General features: G+C 46.6%; 2 protein-coding genes across 2 annotated transcripts in view; one reads left to right on the forward strand and one right to left on the reverse strand.

Moving 5' to 3' along the window:
- Positions 1 to 400: 400 nt before the first annotated feature.
- The window catches only part of LOC146178070 (epithelial sodium channel subunit beta-like), a 49,968-nt gene continuing 29,641 nt past the window's right edge, over positions 401 to 20,727 (reverse strand). The window contains exons 9-13 of the mRNA XM_084579694.1: positions 16,141 to 16,213; positions 15,290 to 15,353; positions 1,705 to 1,754; positions 1,154 to 1,229; positions 401 to 628 (exon numbers count right to left, since the gene is read on the reverse strand). Coding sequence (XP_084435820.1) covers positions 416 to 628; positions 1,154 to 1,229; positions 1,705 to 1,754; positions 15,290 to 15,353; positions 16,141 to 16,213 — 476 coding nt within the window. The 3' untranslated portion in view covers positions 401 to 415. The remainder of the gene's footprint in view (positions 629 to 1,153; positions 1,230 to 1,704; positions 1,755 to 15,289; positions 15,354 to 16,140; positions 16,214 to 20,727) is intronic.
- On the forward strand, positions 3,078 to 13,858 carry LOC146178071 (uncharacterized). The gene is made up of 4 exons (XM_084577916.1): positions 3,078 to 3,482; positions 9,807 to 10,013; positions 13,177 to 13,390; positions 13,666 to 13,858. Exons 1-4 carry the CDS (start codon positions 3,078 to 3,080, stop codon positions 13,842 to 13,844), a joined length of 1,005 nt encoding a protein of 334 aa, XP_084434042.1. The 3' UTR covers positions 13,845 to 13,858.

The following is a 20,727-nucleotide window of genomic DNA, read 5'->3' on the forward strand; positions in this document are numbered from 1 at the left end:
CTGCGAAGATGTGATTTTGGCAGCGAAATGATAGCAGTTGCATTGCAACGCAAATATATATGGCATCGCCCTCTTATACAACGGGACTCGTTCTCCGCGGTGTTGCCTGAGACATAACAAACAGTGCAAATGCCTAAACAGGCACTTTCCTCTTGAAACATGACCTGAAATATGCTGCTATGGATACAGACGCCGTCCTGACAGCACGGGACATAGACAAATACTGAACATACAGCGTCCCCCGGCAAGTGACCTTGTGCAGTCTTGTTTTGAAGGCTGTGTCTTCGGCAAGACAGCGCCTGTCTTGCGGTGAGAGCTTAGCTGTAGGCGGCCTTAAAATGAATGCCGTCAGCCAGAGCGCGGAGACTGGTGACGTCATCTATGACCGATTCTTGTCACTTCGATGATGCACGCGCTACCAGTGTTCGGCGGGATATCCGTTGGCGGGTCGCACGCTGATGGGCTTCACTTTGATGTCATCGGAAGATTCGAGGCGCCGGCTCTTGCGCTCCTTGTGTCTCTGGTATAACCACGTGGTCGCCTGGCAGCCATAGTCGAGCACGTTCAGGAATGAAACGCCGATCCAGATGCCGATGAAGCCGCCCAGGTACGAGAATAATTCGATTTGCTGCACGACGGAGAGATGAGCGTGAAAGCGTGCCCCAAACATTAACGCGAGGCCAGTAAAGGGCCGCGCTGGCCGTGTCCCCGCCACGCTTATGTGCAAGTGCTTCATGCCTCATGCAGACTGCGCACTACGTGCGGTCTCCCACAAAATGAGCGACAGGTGGATCCCAAGATTATTTTGAAGTTAGTAACTATCTTTGATAATTAAAACGCACGTTACAAGCACCTACATGTATTCTACTACACTTGCTTAGAACGGAATCGGAGATTTTTCATGTGGCAGCGTCGTCTGCCTCTTTAAATTTTAGCTGTGGCAGATACACGGCCACAACCGAAACGGTCAGCTGCCCGGAAAGCGGTAAAAAAAGTGCTCCTATTAATTAGCTTGATAACGTTAGCCCATACTCTCCAAGGTTGGAGTATCAGTTCCGCGGAGATTTTTCTCCCGAGAGAAAACTGAAAACCGGTGCAGCGATTCAAGAAACCTCCATAGCCACATTTCTGTCGAGAGTTTGCAGAAGCTCACCTCGTATTTGGCCCTGTGACGATAGGTGATCTTGTTGAGGGTACCGTAGATGAGATAGATTCTCGTGAGGTTCATCCTGTCAAGAGCGGAGATTATAGATGCAAACTTGAGACGACGCTAGACATTGGCTGGATTTCAGCCAGATCAGAAGCGAAATAACAGCACGTTAACAATGCCGAGCTAAATTATCGATTGTATGGCATCTTCAGGCTCTAACATACACCGCGGTCCCGGCAGGGCGCGGGACCCTGTCATGCAGCTTGTGGGGTACTGAGGACTACTCATTGAATGCGGATATATATATATATATATATGGTACTTTAAAATACTTTCCTAATTTTCTTTAACAGCATAGCTGGGATTAAGAGAATTTGAATCAAGCGTAGCACCGCAAGGGCACTGCACTGAAGCAGTCTGTTTAGAAGCTGTTACTTTTGCGTACACAATACGTAGAACACGTCACATGAAAGCACATTCATGATAGCCTAGCCTAACACGTTTTGCTATTTATTCGAACACATGCATTTCGAATGACAGTTTCTGGCACTTACCGAGCCTCTCTGACCGTAGTGATGTTAAGGCTGCTGTACTTTTCCCGTTCCTGCAATGCGTAAAGCAACAGTCAACTGTTTGTATACTCCGATTAGTGTGCTTTATTGGAGTGCCTATTTCTATGCCAGCGCAGCCGTTGAGTGGTGGCGACACCAGCATAGTTTTCGGAACAAGCCATTTTGGATAGCAGATATTGTGCATGGACCTGTATGGTACACAAAGCGAGCGTCTGAATTTGTGCATTGAATAAGTATTCGGTCTGCGGCAGCAGTACTGGACGGTTTAGTGGCCAAGGTAGACAAAATAATGCCCTCCGGTGAAATACAGCAGTGACGCACATTAACTATCTGACCTAAAATGGCGTTCATGTATTTATCCCGGCGGCAGGCATGATCATTGAGATACTCTAGTGGGTAGCAATGAATGAACTGCGGACGTTGATGTGTTCGCGCGTTCATTTCGGCTACAGCACATATCTTCCGTAGACGTCTCATGTCATTATACTACAGATGAAATGAAGTTATCATGCCGACACAGTATTTGGCTTGGTTTATATGATTTAACGTCTGAAAGCGACGTAGGCAATGACGCACGGAGAGCTCCAGAAATATCGACCACCTCAGGTTGTGCTTCGTGCCCTGACATCACACAGTACATGGAGGTTTAGCGTTTTACTTCCACCAAAACGCCGCCTCAGCGGCCGGGATCAGAGCTGGAGCCTCGTAATTAACAGTCACAAAAGTAGTACGTGCTCCAAATGCTGTGAAAAGTTAGATTGCTAACACACCAGGACAGCAGCATATGATTCACTGGCTTGCGAGCTTGAGCACTGAGTCCAAAGTTGTGGGGTTGAAACCAGGCGCACTTCAGCGGAGACGAAACGCAAAAACACAGCCAGTGTTCTGCGTTACGTTGGCGCACAAGTTATAGAAACTCAGGTGGTCGAAACTGATCCGGCGATAATTGTGACCTCCTAGACATTGGCCAGAAAGGCTGAACTGCCTCCATTTTTATAATGCTACATCTACATTCATGTGATCAATGTAGGCTTGAGAATAGATGCTTTCGACGTAAAAGCGGCGCATCTGCCCATAATACTGTTCCTTCGTGGGGATGGAAAAAAGCTAGAGCAGTAAGTTCGGCTTTGTTTTCTGTAGAGGGCTGAAGTTAGCATAATAAGTGCCTCCTTTGAGACCTCGCCTTCAAATACAATGACCAGTGCATTTTCATCGTCAAGCTGACCATGAAGTTAGTCGGTATTAATGCATCGTATGGCCAGTGCCTGCCGTGCGGCCTCTGGCGACCCACAATTAAACCTGCAGCCATTGCAACTGTCGAAGAAAAGGAAGTGACCACCATAGCATCTGCCGCCATGCCGCCAGTACAGCTTGCTGCCTGCTGCTCTCTGCTGCTGCTGCTGCTGTTGATACCATCGTGCCGCGCGGCGGTGGCGGTCGGTGGCGGCGTCGCGGCGGCTCCACTGCTCACGGTGCTCAAGAGGGCGGCCAGCGTGGCGCCCAAGAACCTGAGCGTGGACGAGCGAGAGGATGTGCTCACGCTGACCTGTACCGTGGGCTACAACAACTTCGGCGCCGTATTCTGGACGCTGTACGATCGTGACCTGCGTGACATCGGCCACGTGGAGGAGACCAACACGCTAATGGAGGACGGCCGCACCACTGGCAAGGTTTCCGTGCTGCGCATCGGTGGCTGGCAGGTGCTGCCCACAGACTCGGGACTGTACCCCTTCAAGTGCAACACGTTCGCCGACTTCAAGGTACCTATACCTAACACTTGGCGAGCCCCCCTCCCCTTGAGGTGGCGCGTCTCGTTTACCGAGACTCGGAAATGTTCAGTACAAAGAATCTGCCACAGCTGAGCGTAAGGCAAAACAGGCTTCACAAAAAGACTGCTACACTGAGACAGAGCATCTCGAGAAGATATAGTACCTCCTTGTCACTATCGTTTTAGCATAATCTAGAATACGCATGTGTCGACAAAATACAGAAGCATCAGCTAAAGTAGACAGTACTTCGTTTTCTGGTTTTATTACCCTATCCCTCTACAAAACCCTCGTCGGCCCTCTGGAATACCGGGGTTCAAAATGCAAGCAAAAATATTTGAGCTACAAAGCTAGGACAAAAGACGGTTTTAACAGAAATCGAAGTGCACTAAGGATAAGTAGGCTTGCTGTCTGCATTGTCCTGAATCCACATCAAGCGTAAACCAGGCCAACTGGCCCGTCTCGATGAAGTGGCTCAGTGGTTAGTGTGCGTGATCGCTGAACCCTAAGACATGGTATAAAATTCCGGCCTCGGCGGCTGCTTATCTATTGAGACGTAAAGCAATGCACCCGTGTGCGCTGTGCGATGCCATTACACATTAAAGAACCCCAGATGGTCGAATTGTTCAGATCCCTCGACGAACGGCTTCCCTGATAGCTTGAGTCGATTTGAGACGTTACACCTTGTAAACCAAACCAATCAAGAGCGTGTTGGCGGGCTAGTTGGATTTGCATATTTAAGGAACAGCGCAAAGGACGGGACACAGAGTCACAAGAAAGCACTAACAGAAGGCGCTGACTATTAACTGAGGTTTATTGCAAAAAAAGCAGAGATTATGTAGCGAAGAAAACTAGGGGTGGAACATCGATAAAGATAGTGCTCAGTCACCGGCCGTCGCAAGATAGGCACGTCAGTAAGTTAAAACATTTCCTAATGGTTGAAATTTTGGTTAAACACAGCCATCGATAGAACACAAGATAAGCAATAGATTACAATAATGGAAGATGAAGAGAAAATGCAATGGCGGTAAAATCTATAAAAGGTAAAAGTTCAAAATCGAAAATGCGGTGAAAACAGACGTTGATAGAATACAAGATAACCATTGGATTAACAATAATGGGAGATGAAAAGCAATAGCGGTAAAATCTATAAAACGTAAAAGGTAAACATCAAGGTGTAGAGGGCCTTAGTGAGAATAAAACACACTAAAACAAACTGAAACCGAATGGCAGAAGCAATTGTAAGCGCCCAAAGGGGGTAAAATCTTAAAAATCTTTAAAACGTATAACATTATGAGGAGTAACATGCCTACGGGTAACGAAACAGTTAAAACCAGTAAAATTGTAAATACAGCAAATCGCCAGGCGATGAACAATAGAACACTAAGAAAGGAAAAGGAGCCATCACAACGCATGCCCGGAGGCGCTTAGGAATTTCAATTCTTTCTCCGACAAACAGATTGATGGTGTGCTAACACAGTGGTCCTTGGCACGGCGGATTTTGATAGCTTCAATTATCTCTCTAGACGTATGATCTGGTCCTTTGCCGATAATCGAACAATAATGTAATAGAGGGGCGCAAGATTTCTTTTAACATTTTTTTGCAGTAATTGGTCATATTCGCCGAAATTACAGTGTTTCCTACATTATTTTTATGCTCTTGCAGCCTTATATTTATGAATCTACCCGTTTGACCGATGTATTGCCTCCCGCAGGTCTGGGGCACAGAATAGATAACACCGGAGGCACAAGAAACGTGGGGATTGCTGTGGGTCTCCCCACAGCCACGGTCAACCGGTTGGTTGTTGACTCTCCTACAGAGCGAGGCAAGCTTTTTTGGAGCTGAGAAAACAACTTGAACGCCTGCGCGTTTGCCAACCTTCTTTAAACCGTGGCTGATTTGCTGAAGGTAAGGCAAGACGACGACGTTTTTGCTGTCGCTCTTTTTTGGAGCCGCTGAACGTTTCTTTCTCAAGCTTCCGGCCACTGATATAAGGAGGGGCAGAGGGTAGCCTGCGTCAAGGAGCCGTCCGACCTGCTTGAGAACACTATCATCGAGCAAGTGTTCACATGTATTCTGGACGGCGTTGAGCAAACACAACCTGATGATGCCTCGCTTGATTAACTTGGAGTGGGCAGGCGAATACGAAAGCAGCGGTTTCTTACCTCACTCTCATAGGACCAGCAGGTGTGCACATCATAAAAATAAAGACGTAGGTCAAAGAAGCGTATGATGTTATCTTCCGGGAATTCCCGGAAGATAACATCTGAATTCCCTGAAGATAACACCATACCCGGAAGATAACACGTTTCCTCGACCTACGTCTTTATTTTTCTGATGTGCACACCTGCTGGTCCTATGAGCCCAGAGCTAAGAAACTACTCTTTTCGTATTCGTCTGCCCACTCCAAGTTAATCAAGCGAGGCATCATCAGGTTGTGTTTGCTCAACGCCGTCCAAAATACATGTGAACATCGGCTCGATGATAGTGCTCTCAGTCAGGTCGGACGGCTCCCTGACGCGGGCTACCCTCTGCCCCTCCTGATATCAGGGGCAGGAAGCTTGAGAAAGAAACGTTCAGCGGCTCCAAAAAAGAGCGACAGCAAAAACGTCGTCGTTTTGCCTTACCTTCAGCAAATCAGCCACGGTTTAGAGAAGATTAGCAAACGCGCAGGCGTTCACGTTGTTTTCTCCGCGCCAAACAAGCTTGCCTCGCTCTGTAGGAGAGTCAACAACCAACCGGTTGACCGTGGCTGTGGGCAGACGCACAACAATCCCCACGTTTCTTGTGCCTCCGGTGTTATCTATTCTGTGCCCCAGACCTGCGGGAGGCGATACATCGGTCAAACGAGTAGATGCATAAATATAAGGCTGCAAGAGCATAAAAATAATGTAGGAAACACTGTAACTTCAGGGAATATGGCCAATTACTGCAAAAAAAAAATTATGAGAAGAAATCTTGCGCCCCTGTATTACATTATTGTTGGATTATCGGCAAAGGACGAGATCGTACGTCAAGGGAGATAATTGAAGCTATCAAAATCCGCCGTGCCAAGGACCACTGTGTTAGCCCACCATCAATCTGTTTGTCGGAGAAAGAATTGAAATTCCTAAGCGCCTCCGAGCATGCGTTGTGATGGTTCCCTTTCCTTTCTTAGTGTTTTATTGTTCATTGCCTGGGGGCTCTTTGCTGTATTTACAATTTTACTGGTTTTAATTGTTTCTTCACGCGTAGGCATGTTACTCCTTATAATGTTACACTTTTTAATGATTTTTAAGATTTTACCCCATTTGGGCGCTTACAATTGCTTCTGCCATTCAGTTTCAGTTTGTTTTAGTGTGTTTTATTCCCAGTAAGGCCCTCTACACCTTGATTTTTACCTTTTACGTTTTATGGATTTTAACGCTATTGCTTTTCATCTCCCATTATGGTTAATCCATTGTTTATTTTGTGTTCCATCAAATGCTGTTTTCACCACATTTTCGATTTTTAACTTTTACGTTTTATAGATTTTACCGCCATTGCATTTCCTCTTCATCTTCCATTGTTGTTAATCTATTGTTTATCTTGTCTTCCATCGATGGCTGTTTTTCACCACAATTTCAACCATTAGGAAATGTTTTAACTTACTGACGTGACTATCTTCCGACGACCGGTGACTGAGCACTATCTTTATCGATGTTCCACCCCTAGTTTTCTTCGCTACATAATCTCTGCCGTTTTGCGATAAACCTCAGTTAATAGTCAGCGCCTTCTGTTAGTGCTTTCTTGTGTCTCTGTGTGCCGTCATTTGCGCTGTTCCTTAAATAACAAACCAAACCTTATCTTGTGTGCTAAACTTGCGTTGAAATGTTTGCTTTTTCTGCACAAAGCTGCTCCGTTCCCACGACAGCGAGGCTACCTACCCTACAGTGCGCACTTCCGTATCATTTGTCTTCATCCCTTCAATACGTGATTCACCTTCTCAGCTTCTCCCCTGTTCCATTAATGTACAGCCGCCCAAAAATTTAACTGGAGTGCCTGACAGCCGCATTTTCTTTGATTATGAGCGCTACAGAGGTGTTAACTTACTAAATGCCCAAGTGTAATCAAAGACTCACCAAGCCCTTGCTTATTCTTCACCTTCCGTAAGCTTTGTCTGTTCTAAGGCACAGGAACACAGAAAATGCGGCCGTCACGCAAGCCTGTTAAAGATTTGTGCGGCTATACGCCGATAGCCGCTCGGATGCTTAATGTGACAGAGTGAACAAATTGAATTTGGCCTTTATCAGTAGTGTATTGAGTCCCGGTGACAAAGATGAAATTTCACTGGAAACTGAGCTTTTACAGACGCAAAACGTGACAGTGGTTTAGTCATAACTAAGCGCAAGTTTTACGCATGGCAGCTACAAGCGTTTTCGCACTAAGTAGGCTTATTTAAAATGTTTACTTTTAACTGTACCTAATCAAACCTATTTACGCTTAGGCAGATGAAATTGCGGACTATGTGCGTTCGAACAGCAACGTGCTACTATAATGGCCCTTAAAAACTTTTAAGCACAGCTAGGCCTACTGGGCTTCATCATTATCAGCCTGACTATATCCACTGCAGGGCGAAGGCTTCTCCCATATTTCGTAAATTAACCCGGTTCTGTGCTAGCTGTATCCACTTGACCCCTGCGAACTCCTTAACCTCATCCACCCACCTAACTTTCTGCCGTCCCCTGCTACGCTTTCCTTCCCTTATAATCCAGTTTCTTACCCTAAGCGACCATCGGTTATCCTTTCTTCGCACTACATGTCCTGCCCATGCCCATTTCTTCTTTTTGATTTCCACTAGAATGTCAGTAACTTGAGTTATTTGTCGACCCACTCTGCACGCTTCCTCTCTCTTATTGTTACCCCTACCATTTGGCGTTCCATAGCCCTTTGCGTTGTCCTCAACTTAAGTAGAACCCTCTTGGTTAGCCTCCACGTTTCAGCTCCATAGGTGAGTACAGGTAAGATGCAACTGTTGTATACTTTCCTCTTGAGCGATACCGGTAAGCTCCTAGACATAATCTGCGAGTGCTTGCCAAATGCAAAAAGCATTTGACGCAGTAGAAACATCGCCGGTGATGCAGGCATTGCGAAATCAGGGTGTAGACGAGCCGTACGTCAAAGTGCTGGAAGATATATACCTATAATGGCTGCACAGCAACTATAGTTCTGCATAAAGAAAGTAACAAAATTTCCATAAAAAAGGTGTTAGGCAAGGAGACACGATCTCCCCAGTACTATTCACAGCCTGCTTAGAGGAAGTATTCAGAGACTTGGAATGGGAGCAGTTAAGGGTAAGGGTAGATGTAGAATACCTCAATAATCTTCAATTTTCTCATGACATTGCCTTGCTAAGTAACTCGGGAGATGAACTGCAAGGAAGGATTGGTTACCTAGATAAGAAAAGTAGAAAGGTAGGATTGAAAATCAATATGCAGAAGACTAAGGTAATGTTCAACAGCCTCGGGAAGGAAGAGCAATTTACGTTAGGTAGCGAGCACTGGAACTGGTAAGCGAATATGTCTGCTTAGGACATGTAGTAATCGCAGATCCGAACCATGAAAAAGAAGTAACAAGAAGAATAAGATTGGGATGGAGCGTATTTGGCAAGCGCTACTGGGCTTAACTAAGCTTAACAAGCTCATGTAGAGTTAGCAAGGCATAATCACGCTAATGTGCGTTCAAACACTTACAGGCTTCATTTGTTGCGTGTGCTTCACGCAGTACTGTTAGTGTTAATTAGGCCTAAATATGACTTTGGCCATGACATGGTACTCACGTTCACTCATAGCAAGTCATAATACAACCATGTACAGTAAAGCTAGGCTTCGTTTCTGCCGGTGAGACGGACTGTGTTTTAATCCGGAAATCGGACAGCGTGGACTTGATATGCACTACACGAGTGCAAGTGTCGCTGTCAGCGTGGATAATAAGCGGGCTAACGTTAATTTTCAGCCGCGAATCCCAGAGGCCATTCGCTTTAAGACAGTCGACACCCAGTCATTTACGGTATTAGAAATCTCGGTTTTAATCTACTGGCGTTAAGTTTCTTTAAAATAGTTTTACCGGCAATAAATGTGTCTTATACTGCCGGACAAACGTCGACATGCCCTGAATGAGCCACTGAACTGATTCGTGCTAGGAAAAATAATTGGATGGAGCTCACCTCAGAGTCTCTTCAAAATAGCACACAGCATCTGCGTTGGCAGAAAACCCATAGTTTTTTTTCTTTTCAGTACTTATTAATTTAACCTTCCTTACAAGCCTCCCATGTGCACACTATTGTTCTGGCTCGGCAGGTGACTTCAGACACGGCCTGGGTACAGAGCCGGCTCACCGACACCTGCGGCACACCCTCCGAGGCGCCGGGCAAGTGCGAAGCGCGGGGCGCCCGCTGCGTCCAGGGAAGGTGCGCATGCGTAGACGAGCGGCATCCGCTGCGACTCAGCTCGATGCACACCGTGTGCTGGCCCGAGGCACGGCTGGGAGGTCGCTGCTACTTCCAGGTAACCACCACGCCATGTGCCGAAGTGGATACCCATATTGCATGTAACATTCACAGCGCAGCTTTTCCTTCACGATGGCGCTTAGTCATGGCGCTCGGAGGTCGAGAACGTAACCGCTAGACCGAATACAGGCTGCCACTCCCAGTTTTCGATCGAGGCCAAATGAATGAGATTTCCTGGTATGGTGCAACATCTGTGAGCTTGAAAGAATCTCGCTCATGGACGGAATTATTCTGGTGCCGTCTATTACGACTCCTCTTTCTCTCATTTCTTCCTTTCCCCATGGCGTGGTTGACGCATGACGCATATCTAAGAGTGAATGTCACTGCGACTTTTGCCTTCCAACTAAGCGAATAATTACTTGCATGCGCCTTTGCGCTACTCTATCCTTCTACGTTGGCAATGCCGTTAAAAGAATAATCGCAGAACTTAGTTAATATTGTTACTTAGCATACTAGGGTGAATTAGCAAATCAGTTCGCGAGGACACCTATAGAAGATGTGGTGGCAGGAAATAGTAAGAACATATGTCCGAGAGAAGCACTTTTCATTCAAGACTGCTTAGGATAGGACTTAGCGACGGGCATTGATTACAAACATTTAAAGTATTCATCTATTCTTCAAGCAAGCTTCACAAGCGTTAGCCATCGGCCACAGCCGTGGTCGCTGCTGCCGCTTCGATCTTGGCACGCTTCGCGTTCGGTACGCTTCTTGGCAACGGACAACTCAGGCTTTCCATTGTTCGGGGGCCTCGACAGCCTCGCTTGACTGGCACGGATACGATCTCGGGCTGTAACAAGAGTGGCTTCCCCCGTGCCACGCCGCATCTTTTTGTCACTCTCCTCGTGAATTTGTCCGATACCACGCTCGCGAACCTCGCCCGCACTCGCCCAGATGGCGTATGTGTAAAGCTTATTTACCGAGGTTAAATGAAGGACTGGCATAGATAGAACTTCATGAAGACGGCTATGTTCACTGCACCGCGCGAGAGTGTGTTGCAGCTGGAACTTGATGAAGAGAACCATGTTTGCTGCACAGCGCAAGAGAGAGTTGCGGTTTTACACGAGACATGATTGGCTGCGGTGATAAAATAGTGCACTCGTGCCAGCGCCAGAAACTCTAGGATCTGTTCGTTCTGGCGCGGATTTGAAACCCAGTCACGGCAATCTATTTGCGGCGCAGCTGTGAAGAAGCGCAGATGAAAGTGGCGCATGCGCAGTATCCAGCTAGAGCATTTGTATAAACTTGAAGAATGGTAGCCGTAGAGCTTACGATCTGAACAGACCCTACTTAACAGGCTGGACAAGGCACAGATACAAAATGATGAGAATGGCGACTTGTAAACCGGTCACACTCCTGCACCATATTCACGATTGAAATCTATGTGGCCCTGACAGGTTCATTCTAAAATTTAGTATTCACTGTGCTAATGATATTGAACGGCGGCATTCTTTTCCAGGTTCCACGGCTGTGATGCGAGAACGCATACCGTGCTCTGTAATCATCCCCCTTTCTCTTTCCACATTCACTCCCAACTTCCTCCCTTCCTTAACGACGCGGCTCACATGTCCCCAGAAACAATTGTGACAGATACGGCGTCTTTCCCTTCCTGTGAACCAATTATTATTATTATTATTATTGAGGGTGTGCGATGAATCGACTTACCCTCAATTCTTCCAAAACTAGGGTTGTGTCCTTTACTCGTAAAACACATAGCTTTCTCTACCATTATTCTGTGAATTCTGTGCTGTTGGATAGAGTTGATGAAATTAATGACCTTGGTGTACTTTTTGACTGCACCCTCAGCTTCTCCTCTCACACTAAACGCATTGCTCAGCGGGCTATGCGCACACTCGGATTCGTTTGCAGACTTTCGAGAGAGTTCCATACTCCACTTCCGTTCCTAAAACTGTACCTGTCCATTTGCTTGCCGGTCTTGGAGTATGCGTCGGTTGTTTGGAATGGCACTTGCAAATCGAACTTGGACAAGGTTGACAGAGTACAAAAAAAAATTTTACGGATATTTCATTATCGCTTTCCTTGCGCAACTTCCCCCTCTCGCTCCACCAGGAGCGCCCAACTGAATCTTCCTTCTCTTCACTGCCGTCGTATCAGACTTGATATCATATTTCTGTACAAACTCCTTCATGGCCACATTATGTGCCCTCAGCTCTTAGAGTACATCCTACTGCGCGTTCCGCGAAAGAGCATGAGGGAATTCAGACCATTTCAGGTTTCTCCTCTTCATTCCCACTCCCCTCAGGACAGGATGCAGTGGTTATTTAACTCTTTTTGTCCTCACCTTGACATCTTCCAAAACTCGCTCTGTTCATTTACATTGGATGTTCGTAGCGTTGTATTCTAAATAGTACTTTATCACATATAACTCCCACTTTCTAGCCTTAAATTGTATTTACTTCACTTTTTGCTTTTTTTCCTGCTCAATGCTGTCTGTATCGTGAACTACTTTTTATCCGTTTCTTACTTATATTTCAACTTTAAACTTTATATTCGAATCTTACTGTCCCTTGTTCAATTTTACTTCTTTATTGTATTATTCTGTATTTCTAGCCTGTGTTTTAAGTACCATGCACTTGTTGCGCCAGGAATGGTTGTTTAGTTTATGTATATTTCTATATTACTATAATCAATGTCAGTTATTTGTTGTTGTTTTTTCTCTCTTCTATCTACCGTTCTTTTTTTTTTTCTTTCTTTCCTGGTGTGCTCAAAAATTCTCTCACTGTGTATATAAGTGATGCTACTCATTGTTTGCTTACTTTCCGTGATACTTTTCGTCTCAGTTTCATTTCATGTATTATTTATTTCTTTTTTTTTGTGTTCTCTTTGTGTGTGTAAACATGTTTGTGCTTTTTCATTTTTGTTTCTTTTTTTTTTATTTGTGCTGCAGCACAAAGACCACATGGTTGTTCCTGCGCACATTAAATAAAGATTGATTGATTGATCATTATTATTATTATTATTATTATTATTATTATTATTATTATTATTATTATTATTATTATTATTATTATTATTATTATTATTATTATTATTATTATTATTATTATTATTATTATTATTATTATTATTATTATTATTCCCTAGTGGCTCGCAGTGAAGGCGTGATGAGAGCTCAGTGCAAAATTTGCTTCTTCATGATGCAGGAGCAGTGCACTGCCGCTCAGAGTGAATGCGTGGTGAAGCTTGGCTGGTGCGCTTGTCGCGAGGGGTTCGCGCGCTCAGGCGCAGGCTGTGAACCCAAGACGCAGAGCGTACTCCGTGCCCGGTGCGGGAAGCACGCCGACTGCCGGGCCGCCAAAGCGCATTGCCTCTACAGTCACTGCGAGTGCCCCGAGGGCACGGTTGAGGGTGCCGACGGTGAGGCCCGCCACTCTCTGTTTCAAGTTTGTACAAATCTACATAAGAGCTAACCCTGTCTTACGACTTTACCATCTAACGCAGGCATTGTCCTAGAACAGGTTGCGCAGTTCGTCTTGAACGTTGCAGGCATCAACGGCTATCAGTAACATTTTCGTGCAGTGTTGAAATTGTAATGTCAACTTCATCCCTCGTGAGTTTCGCCATCAAGATACTTTCTCAATATCCCGTAAAGACATGGCAAATAAATGTCTTTATTTGCATATATTATGCAGCGTGCTTGAACGCTACAGCGGCTCCCCTGGCGTCTCCCGAGAAGCTCGCGGCTCCAGTAGGCGTCATCTCCTGGGACGCTTCTCCGATAATGGTCATGCAACGAGAGGAAGCACCAGAGGCACCCTCCTTCGGCAAGCCGCACAAGCACATCCAGGACTCCCCCATCTCCGACGAGTGACTTGCCGCAGGCTAACAAAGGATGCGACACGGCCCTGAGGAGTGATAAAAAATTACTGCTGTCCTTTTCTGCTTCCTTTTAGTCCGAGGGCACTTGGATTTAAGGGCCGTGGCGAGTAACTTCCTCACTCGGCTGCGCATGCGACTATCTAAATATTTAAAATACACTACGACAATTTCATGCAAGTATTGGTTCGAGTAAAAATCAATTATCTGCCTTTTCCTTGCCATATTACCATTCCTCGTGGAGCAAGAGCCAGATTAATCGCCGAGCAAACCGGGTTTGAAATTTTCCCGCCAGTCGATTCAATTTGGCGTCGTTTTGCCAAAAAGCACCGATTGTCGTCATTTTGAAGTGAATAAAGTTGTATAGCGTAGGCTCCGATATCCGCGTAAAAACAATATGTCGACCCGCGCACTCTATTTGCTAAAGCGGGTTGTGGGGGTAGCAATTGTTTTGTTTTCTGGCGGTTTTTTTTTTTTTTCGATTTTTATTACCTCTGGGCATAAAGGGATATGATATCATGGATAAAGAGTCTGTCAAATAAATGAAAAAAGGTTAGCTCATGTAATGAAGTCCAAGAGTGAACAATGACGCGGTCCCTGCATACAAGCGGCATATGACGACGGATTGTGGAGGGAAAGACCAGCTGCTACCAGGTGCTGGATCCGCTTCGGCTTCAGCGCTGGACATTCTCACAGCAGGTGGTGGATATCGGTTTCAGCATCTCGGGACTTGCAAAAGGCTCACCCAGAGTAGGGATACAAATCTCGAAACAGTGGCCACTTCGAGTCACTGCAGGTGTTAGGGCAACCCTAACTCGAATCATCCGGAGCTCAACCTCCTCTGCACGGGTTAGACCACAAGTGAGGCTTACAGTACACAGAGGTATGAGAGCACGTGTGTGGCGTCTGAGGTGCTGCTTTCTTATTAAAAAAAAAAGGGGGGGGGGGGGTAGCATTATTCAGTTTCAGGAGCTTTGGCGATGACGTGGTTGGAGTAGAAAGGCGTGTCGCTGTATCTGCACTGCTTTGGGAACTCGGAAGGTAACGTGGAATTCATTCCATACAAATTGGCTGCGAAATACGTGCCGCTAAAGAGTGTATATTTTGACAAAGTTCTGTGCTGCTACCTCCTATTTCGCTTAGATTCGTCTCTCTGCGATTCGAACTCCGTACACTTCAGATACAAGCCAACTTTAATTTGTTCATAGTGTCCAGGTCCCACACACCTGAAGTCGTATTATACCATTAGTGGTACTACGGGGAGGACGCCGCCGACTTATAAACTAGGCACAGGTAAATTATTTAAGTAAATGCCAAGAACGTAGGCCGCAGTGATAAAGGTCAACAATCACTATTGATTACTGACCATTTTTGGAGAAATTAAGTGCGTCCCCGGCCACCTTTTCCTAAGTCTAATAGCAATGTCAAGATGTTCCTTGCCTGCATAAAGAGAATCTCGTCAGGCCAGGGATCCTGGGTGACCGATGTCTCAAACTGGCTTTCCCTGTGGAACAAAGTAAAATGTTGGACACCCGAAAGTTGCCAACTGCAATATGGGCAGGGTCAGGTGACCGTATTTACGCGGCAGGGAAGTTGCGGTCAAGCAAAATAACATACACAATGTACAGGCCCATGAGAAACAAAAATAAGTGCCTCTGTGCTACAATGCATGTGTAACCGGCATAAACCGTAATACCAAGAAAGAAGACACTTTGCTTGGAATAGTGCAGTGCTCATGATGCTTCTTCTCCGTTGCCGCGCATATCAACCACTGCTTATAAAAGGTGCCAAGTACGCAGCTCGTTCCAGTTTTTTTTTTTTCTCTCCTGCACGAACGCGGGAAAAGTCTGGAAGGTCCTTCTTTGTTTTGCTCTATTTTATATTCTATTCTTAATTCCATTCTGCTCGCTCAGGTGACTTAGTGCGGGCCCTAATATCGTTCCAGAATTGCAGCGTCTTTTTATTGACTGAAACCTTGCATCAATTAACTGAAGCATCTCGCACCGATTGCGGTAAATAGCAAGAAGCACGGCTGAGTAGAGACAGGCACTCAGCTGCCCACAAGAAGTCGGACGCTTTAATAAAGGTGACTTTTTTAGTACAATTGCTAGTTCTCAAATCTGAAAGCAGGCCTGTAGGGTATTACAACATACCATGTGATAGTTAATATTTTGGGTAGCGATCGATTAACATTGTTTAAAAAAGCAGGGCAGTACGCTCTACTGAATGATTACGTTTTACGCTTGGACGTTGCATCTGCATTGTGAAATGAAGACGTTCGGATTACTCACAAGCAGGGCCGCCGGCAGAATTTCTTCTGGCAGCGTTCCGTTTCGTCAAGAACTTTCACCCAGCAGCGCGTCACTGTGGAAGGACGAAGGCGGTGTGCAATCACATTCGGATGCGTCCGATGCACTTGAAATTTCGAGACAAGTTTAAGTGAACGACAAAATACGGCGCATAAAGAAAATTTGCGCATTCGAAGTTGTGGGTTTTCAGAATTTCAGGGTGTGGAGTGGCATGCGCTGTACATGCAGAGTCATCGTAAACCTTGGTGGAGGCACAAGAACGAGGCTGGACTAACCACTAAAATTTTGCTGAAGGAAAGAGGCGAAAGAATACTCGCACAGAATTGCGTGCGCGCACAAAATACCCGAAGCAGTGAAAGGGCAGGAAAACAATCGAAAGTCCCCATTGTAAATAATGAATCATCTAAAAAAAGGCAAATTCTATATGGTGAAGCTTCACCGACGGCTTAGCCAGAAACGTGCAATTTAGCCTTTGCGCTGTAACGTGCATCAGCTATCTCCCGACAGATTCATTTATCATTTTCATAAGCCACTGATGTGTGGAAAAAATCAGGCATGCAAATCAGATCTCTGTCAATGCCAGAGCAGAAGTCGCCTTCCCCATAAGAGGCTGAAGTTCTCAGTCAGGCGCGCATTTACACATTTGCCAGTATGCTCGGAGTAGGTTCGACCACAAGGCAGCGGAATGCGGTAAATAAATTATTGCTCGAAACTACCACGGGCCGACAGAACCGTTTCATTTGATCAGTAAGAAATCTCAGTTGTTCATCTAGCCTCGTCTTGTACTAAAACGCACAAAAGTGAAAAGCAAACTTCGTTATTTATCGGCCGCACTAGCAGGTATGAAGGCACAGAATGCAAACCTGAGCTGCGCGCTCTGGATGCGAACCGGACGCGGTGATAACATCTCTTGAAACGGGCTGGACGTGAGCATATTACAACACACTAGTGGGATGTCATCTTCTCCTGCTTTACTAGACGCCGCGGGTTTGGCAGCCTCTTTTGCAGCGTGAAACACGCACCTCGGGCGCACTGGACAGCCATATTGCTTCTGCACCAATCAATACAATTTCGTACGACTGTGAAAAGTAGTTTCGGTAACCATGACCTTGTCTTAACTCAAATGCACACTGGTAAATGCAACCTACGTACAAAAGGTTTCAAAGAACGTATTTGAACTATAGCGTTCGGTATACATGTATTGCTCCTTCTTCCGTGTCCCCCATCAAAGCATAAGCTTATCCTTCAAGTTAACAAGGCTCCGTAGCACGCAAAACAACCTTGCTGTTTTAGGTGATATCACGTTCTGTGAGTTAGCTCCCAGCCAGAGGGACGGGCAGTAATGCTTTACATGATGCAAGTGACACTTGTAAAGCCGATTAGGATTGCAAACGAGCGGTCGCATTCGCGCGTATACCTCGTTTCCGTGCGCATTTACGACGGTGCGCTTGCTGCAGAAGGGTACGCAGCAATATGCTAGCATCATTCCGAATAGAGCTTGGTGCTAGCAGCGACTGCTGTGATGTTAAAAAATGAAAACAAAAATCGCGCTTAATCATTCCGATGCACCTTGTGGTACAAGCACGGGTTCCACGAAGACGCACGTTGACAGCGTACTCGATGGGAGGCGCGGGCGGACTGAACAAAACATGGCCGCCGCGCACAGTTTCTGTCTCTTTCACTAGATGGCGCTAACTTTTGTAAAGCATCAATCAGCGGGCGGCACGCGGGCAACATTGGGTTGTTGTTTTTTTCGAAGAATTTGCCGCAAGGAATAAGTTGAGAAAGGGGGAATGGGATGCAGCAGATAGAAAGGTAAAAGAAGGAGTGAAGTCCAGTTGTGCTTATGTATTCGAGAAGGTTGGCAGTATAGCGATTGTCCATTGTCCATTTCTCATAATCACTATCGTGATTCCACCGCAGGCACACCTTCATGATTATCAGTTGCCTAATGTGAGTCGTTGATGGACAAGTCCACAACAAGTGACGCACATCGCAGACGTCAGGTGGAGTGTCACAGTGAGGGCACCTGTCAGTCACTGGTAGATCTTTTTCCCGCCATCGATGTCGAACAGATGGGGTCAGAGCCGCCCCTGCCCGGATACGGCGCACTGCCACCTCCTCCTGCCGAGTAAGACTACGGGGGAGAGGGTGCGAACACGGAGGAATGAGCGCGTGTTCGCTGGCGCAGAACTTGCGAATCAGAAACGTGGGACAGGTACGGATCTGGGGGAAGAGGGGAAGGTGGTCGATCGCCTGATGTGTTGATATGTGTCATAGCATCCGCTTGAATATTATGTGGATCGCGAGCATGACCGCGAATCCAGTGTATGCGAATAGGACATGAGTACTTTGAACCGAGCAAATGTATGGACTGTGTTATTTGGAATGTGCGTCGAACGGCCTTAAGCTGTTTAAGGGCAGTGAGAGAGTCTGTGTAAAGATGAACTGCATTGAATGTAGGAACTGGTGGAAGGGAATGTATGGCATTGTAAATTACTTGAAGTTCCAGTGCCAGAGGGGTGCACGTATCCGCGGTATATGTCACGTGAGTGTTGAGATGCGGATGAGAGGGACTATACACAGAAGTAACTCCTCGCTCTGCAGTATGTGATGCATCGGTATATAATATGCACCCTTCAGGCAGATGTGCGGATGATACCGACGGGGAAGCAGTGGGGCGATTGTCCGTGAGCTGGCAGTACGACCATGGAGGTATTGTCTTTAAATGAGGTAGTTGTAAAGACTGTTTGCGAGCTCTGTTTGCTTTCCGCTGATCAACGAGTTCAGTGAACGTATTTAGCTGGGCATACTCCTGAAGTACTGATATGGGTGTTAGGCGGGGAAGATATGTTATTGCACGCATAGCCTCACGATTGATGGCCTCAAGGGAGTCCCACTGTCTGCGGGTGAGACGTTGAAACTGTGCTTGGTATATTATACGTGGCTGGAGGACAGAGCGAACAAGCTGGCGGGCCGTGTGAGCACGCGCGCCGCCAGAGCGCATAGCTATGCGACGAATGAGACATAAAGTAGCGTGAGCGGTCTTACGGATGGCTGTCAGCCACGGGGTGCCAGTCGCAGAGGAATGAAGAAGAAGACCAAGAATGCGAACGGTTTGTACCTGAGGAATTGGGGTATTATCTATCCTAAAATTTATAGTGGGAGCTTTCCGTAAGCCAGCTTTATTTCCAATGCGAATGAAACAGGATTTTGTATGCGAAAGAGTTAGGCCCAAAGGAGGGAGACGGAATGTCAATACATCCAGCGCATGCTGGAGGGCCGCCTGATGGACAGACGTATCTGGGTGACAGCACCATAAGGTTATATCATCGGCATACGCAAGCACGCGTATAGAAGAGATGGCCTCTAGGGCTCGAACAAGTGGAATGAAGGCCACATTAAATAATGTAGGGGCGAGAACGGAGTCCTGGGGCACTCCTCTGTTTGAGGGGAAGTGACCAAAGGGCTTTCCATAGACACGCACACTGAATGTTCTATTTGTTAGAAAGGCGTGAATGGCGAGGAGAAACCTGTGAGGAAGACCAAGAGTTTGTAGGGAGGCAAGAATGGCTGAGTGAAGGATGTTATCATATGCCTTTGTTATATCTGTAGCGATCACAGTTCTAACAAGATGACTATTCGGAGAGTGGTGAAGCACGTCAGCAGCCAAAGTAGCAAGACCGTCCTCCGTTCCTATTTGCGGGCGGAAGCCAATTTGGGATTCTGGATAACAATCATGGGATTCCAACCACCACGATAAGCGAGTGGCGAGAATATTTTCGTAAAGCTTGCAGATTGTTGGCGTCAGGGAAATTGGACGAAGGCCCGAGAGAGATACTGGAGGATGACCTGACTTCGGTATTGGAACAATAGAATGCTTCCACTCGTCCGGCATGACACCAGAATGCCGCACGTCATTGAATGCATCAAGCAGGGCCTGCAAAGCAGTCCCTTCCAAGCTGCGGAATAAGGAGTTAGGTATGCCGTCGTGCCCGGGAGCAGAGTTAAATTTGAGGCGTTCAATGGAGGCCAGCAGCTCTGCCATGGTTAGGTCAGAAGTAATCGCATCGGTGGGTTCGGTAACCGGTAAGCAAAGTAGAGAAGTTGAGGTGGAATCATAGTGGAGAAAAAACTGTCTGGCCGCCTGTTTTGCAAATGTGTCCTCATCTACATTCATCGCAAGGCGAATGCTCTCTGTGTAATCAGAAACTTGAGAAGAGCGCTCCATGGCGTGAAACACTCTCCAAAGTTGTCGATTACTCTGCTTGGAGGACAGGCGCTCACACCATGAAGCCCAAGCTAGACGCTTTTCATACCGCCTCGCACGCGCGGTATCCCGGTGAAGAGCGGGGATAGCCGATGGGTCATCGGGGTTACGAGCAGCATAATGATCTGCCTGGCGACACAGAGCGTAGCCCAGCCTCGCTCGGCAACGGCGAGCTAAGCCTAGCCTGCGCCTGAGGGATCCGGTTGGACTTTCTTACTTGAGAAAGGGCCCACCGAGGCGGAAATCGCTCCACAGGGGCGTCTTCGTCATTCGTTCTTAAGGAGGGCACTGTCCTACCC

The sequence above is a fragment of the Amblyomma maculatum genome, chromosome 9, assembly GCF_055883805.1.
Source record: "Amblyomma maculatum isolate TAMU_Amacu chromosome 9, ASM5588380v1, whole genome shotgun sequence".
In the NCBI taxonomy this organism is placed as follows: Eukaryota; Metazoa; Arthropoda; class Arachnida; order Ixodida; family Ixodidae; genus Amblyomma; species Amblyomma maculatum.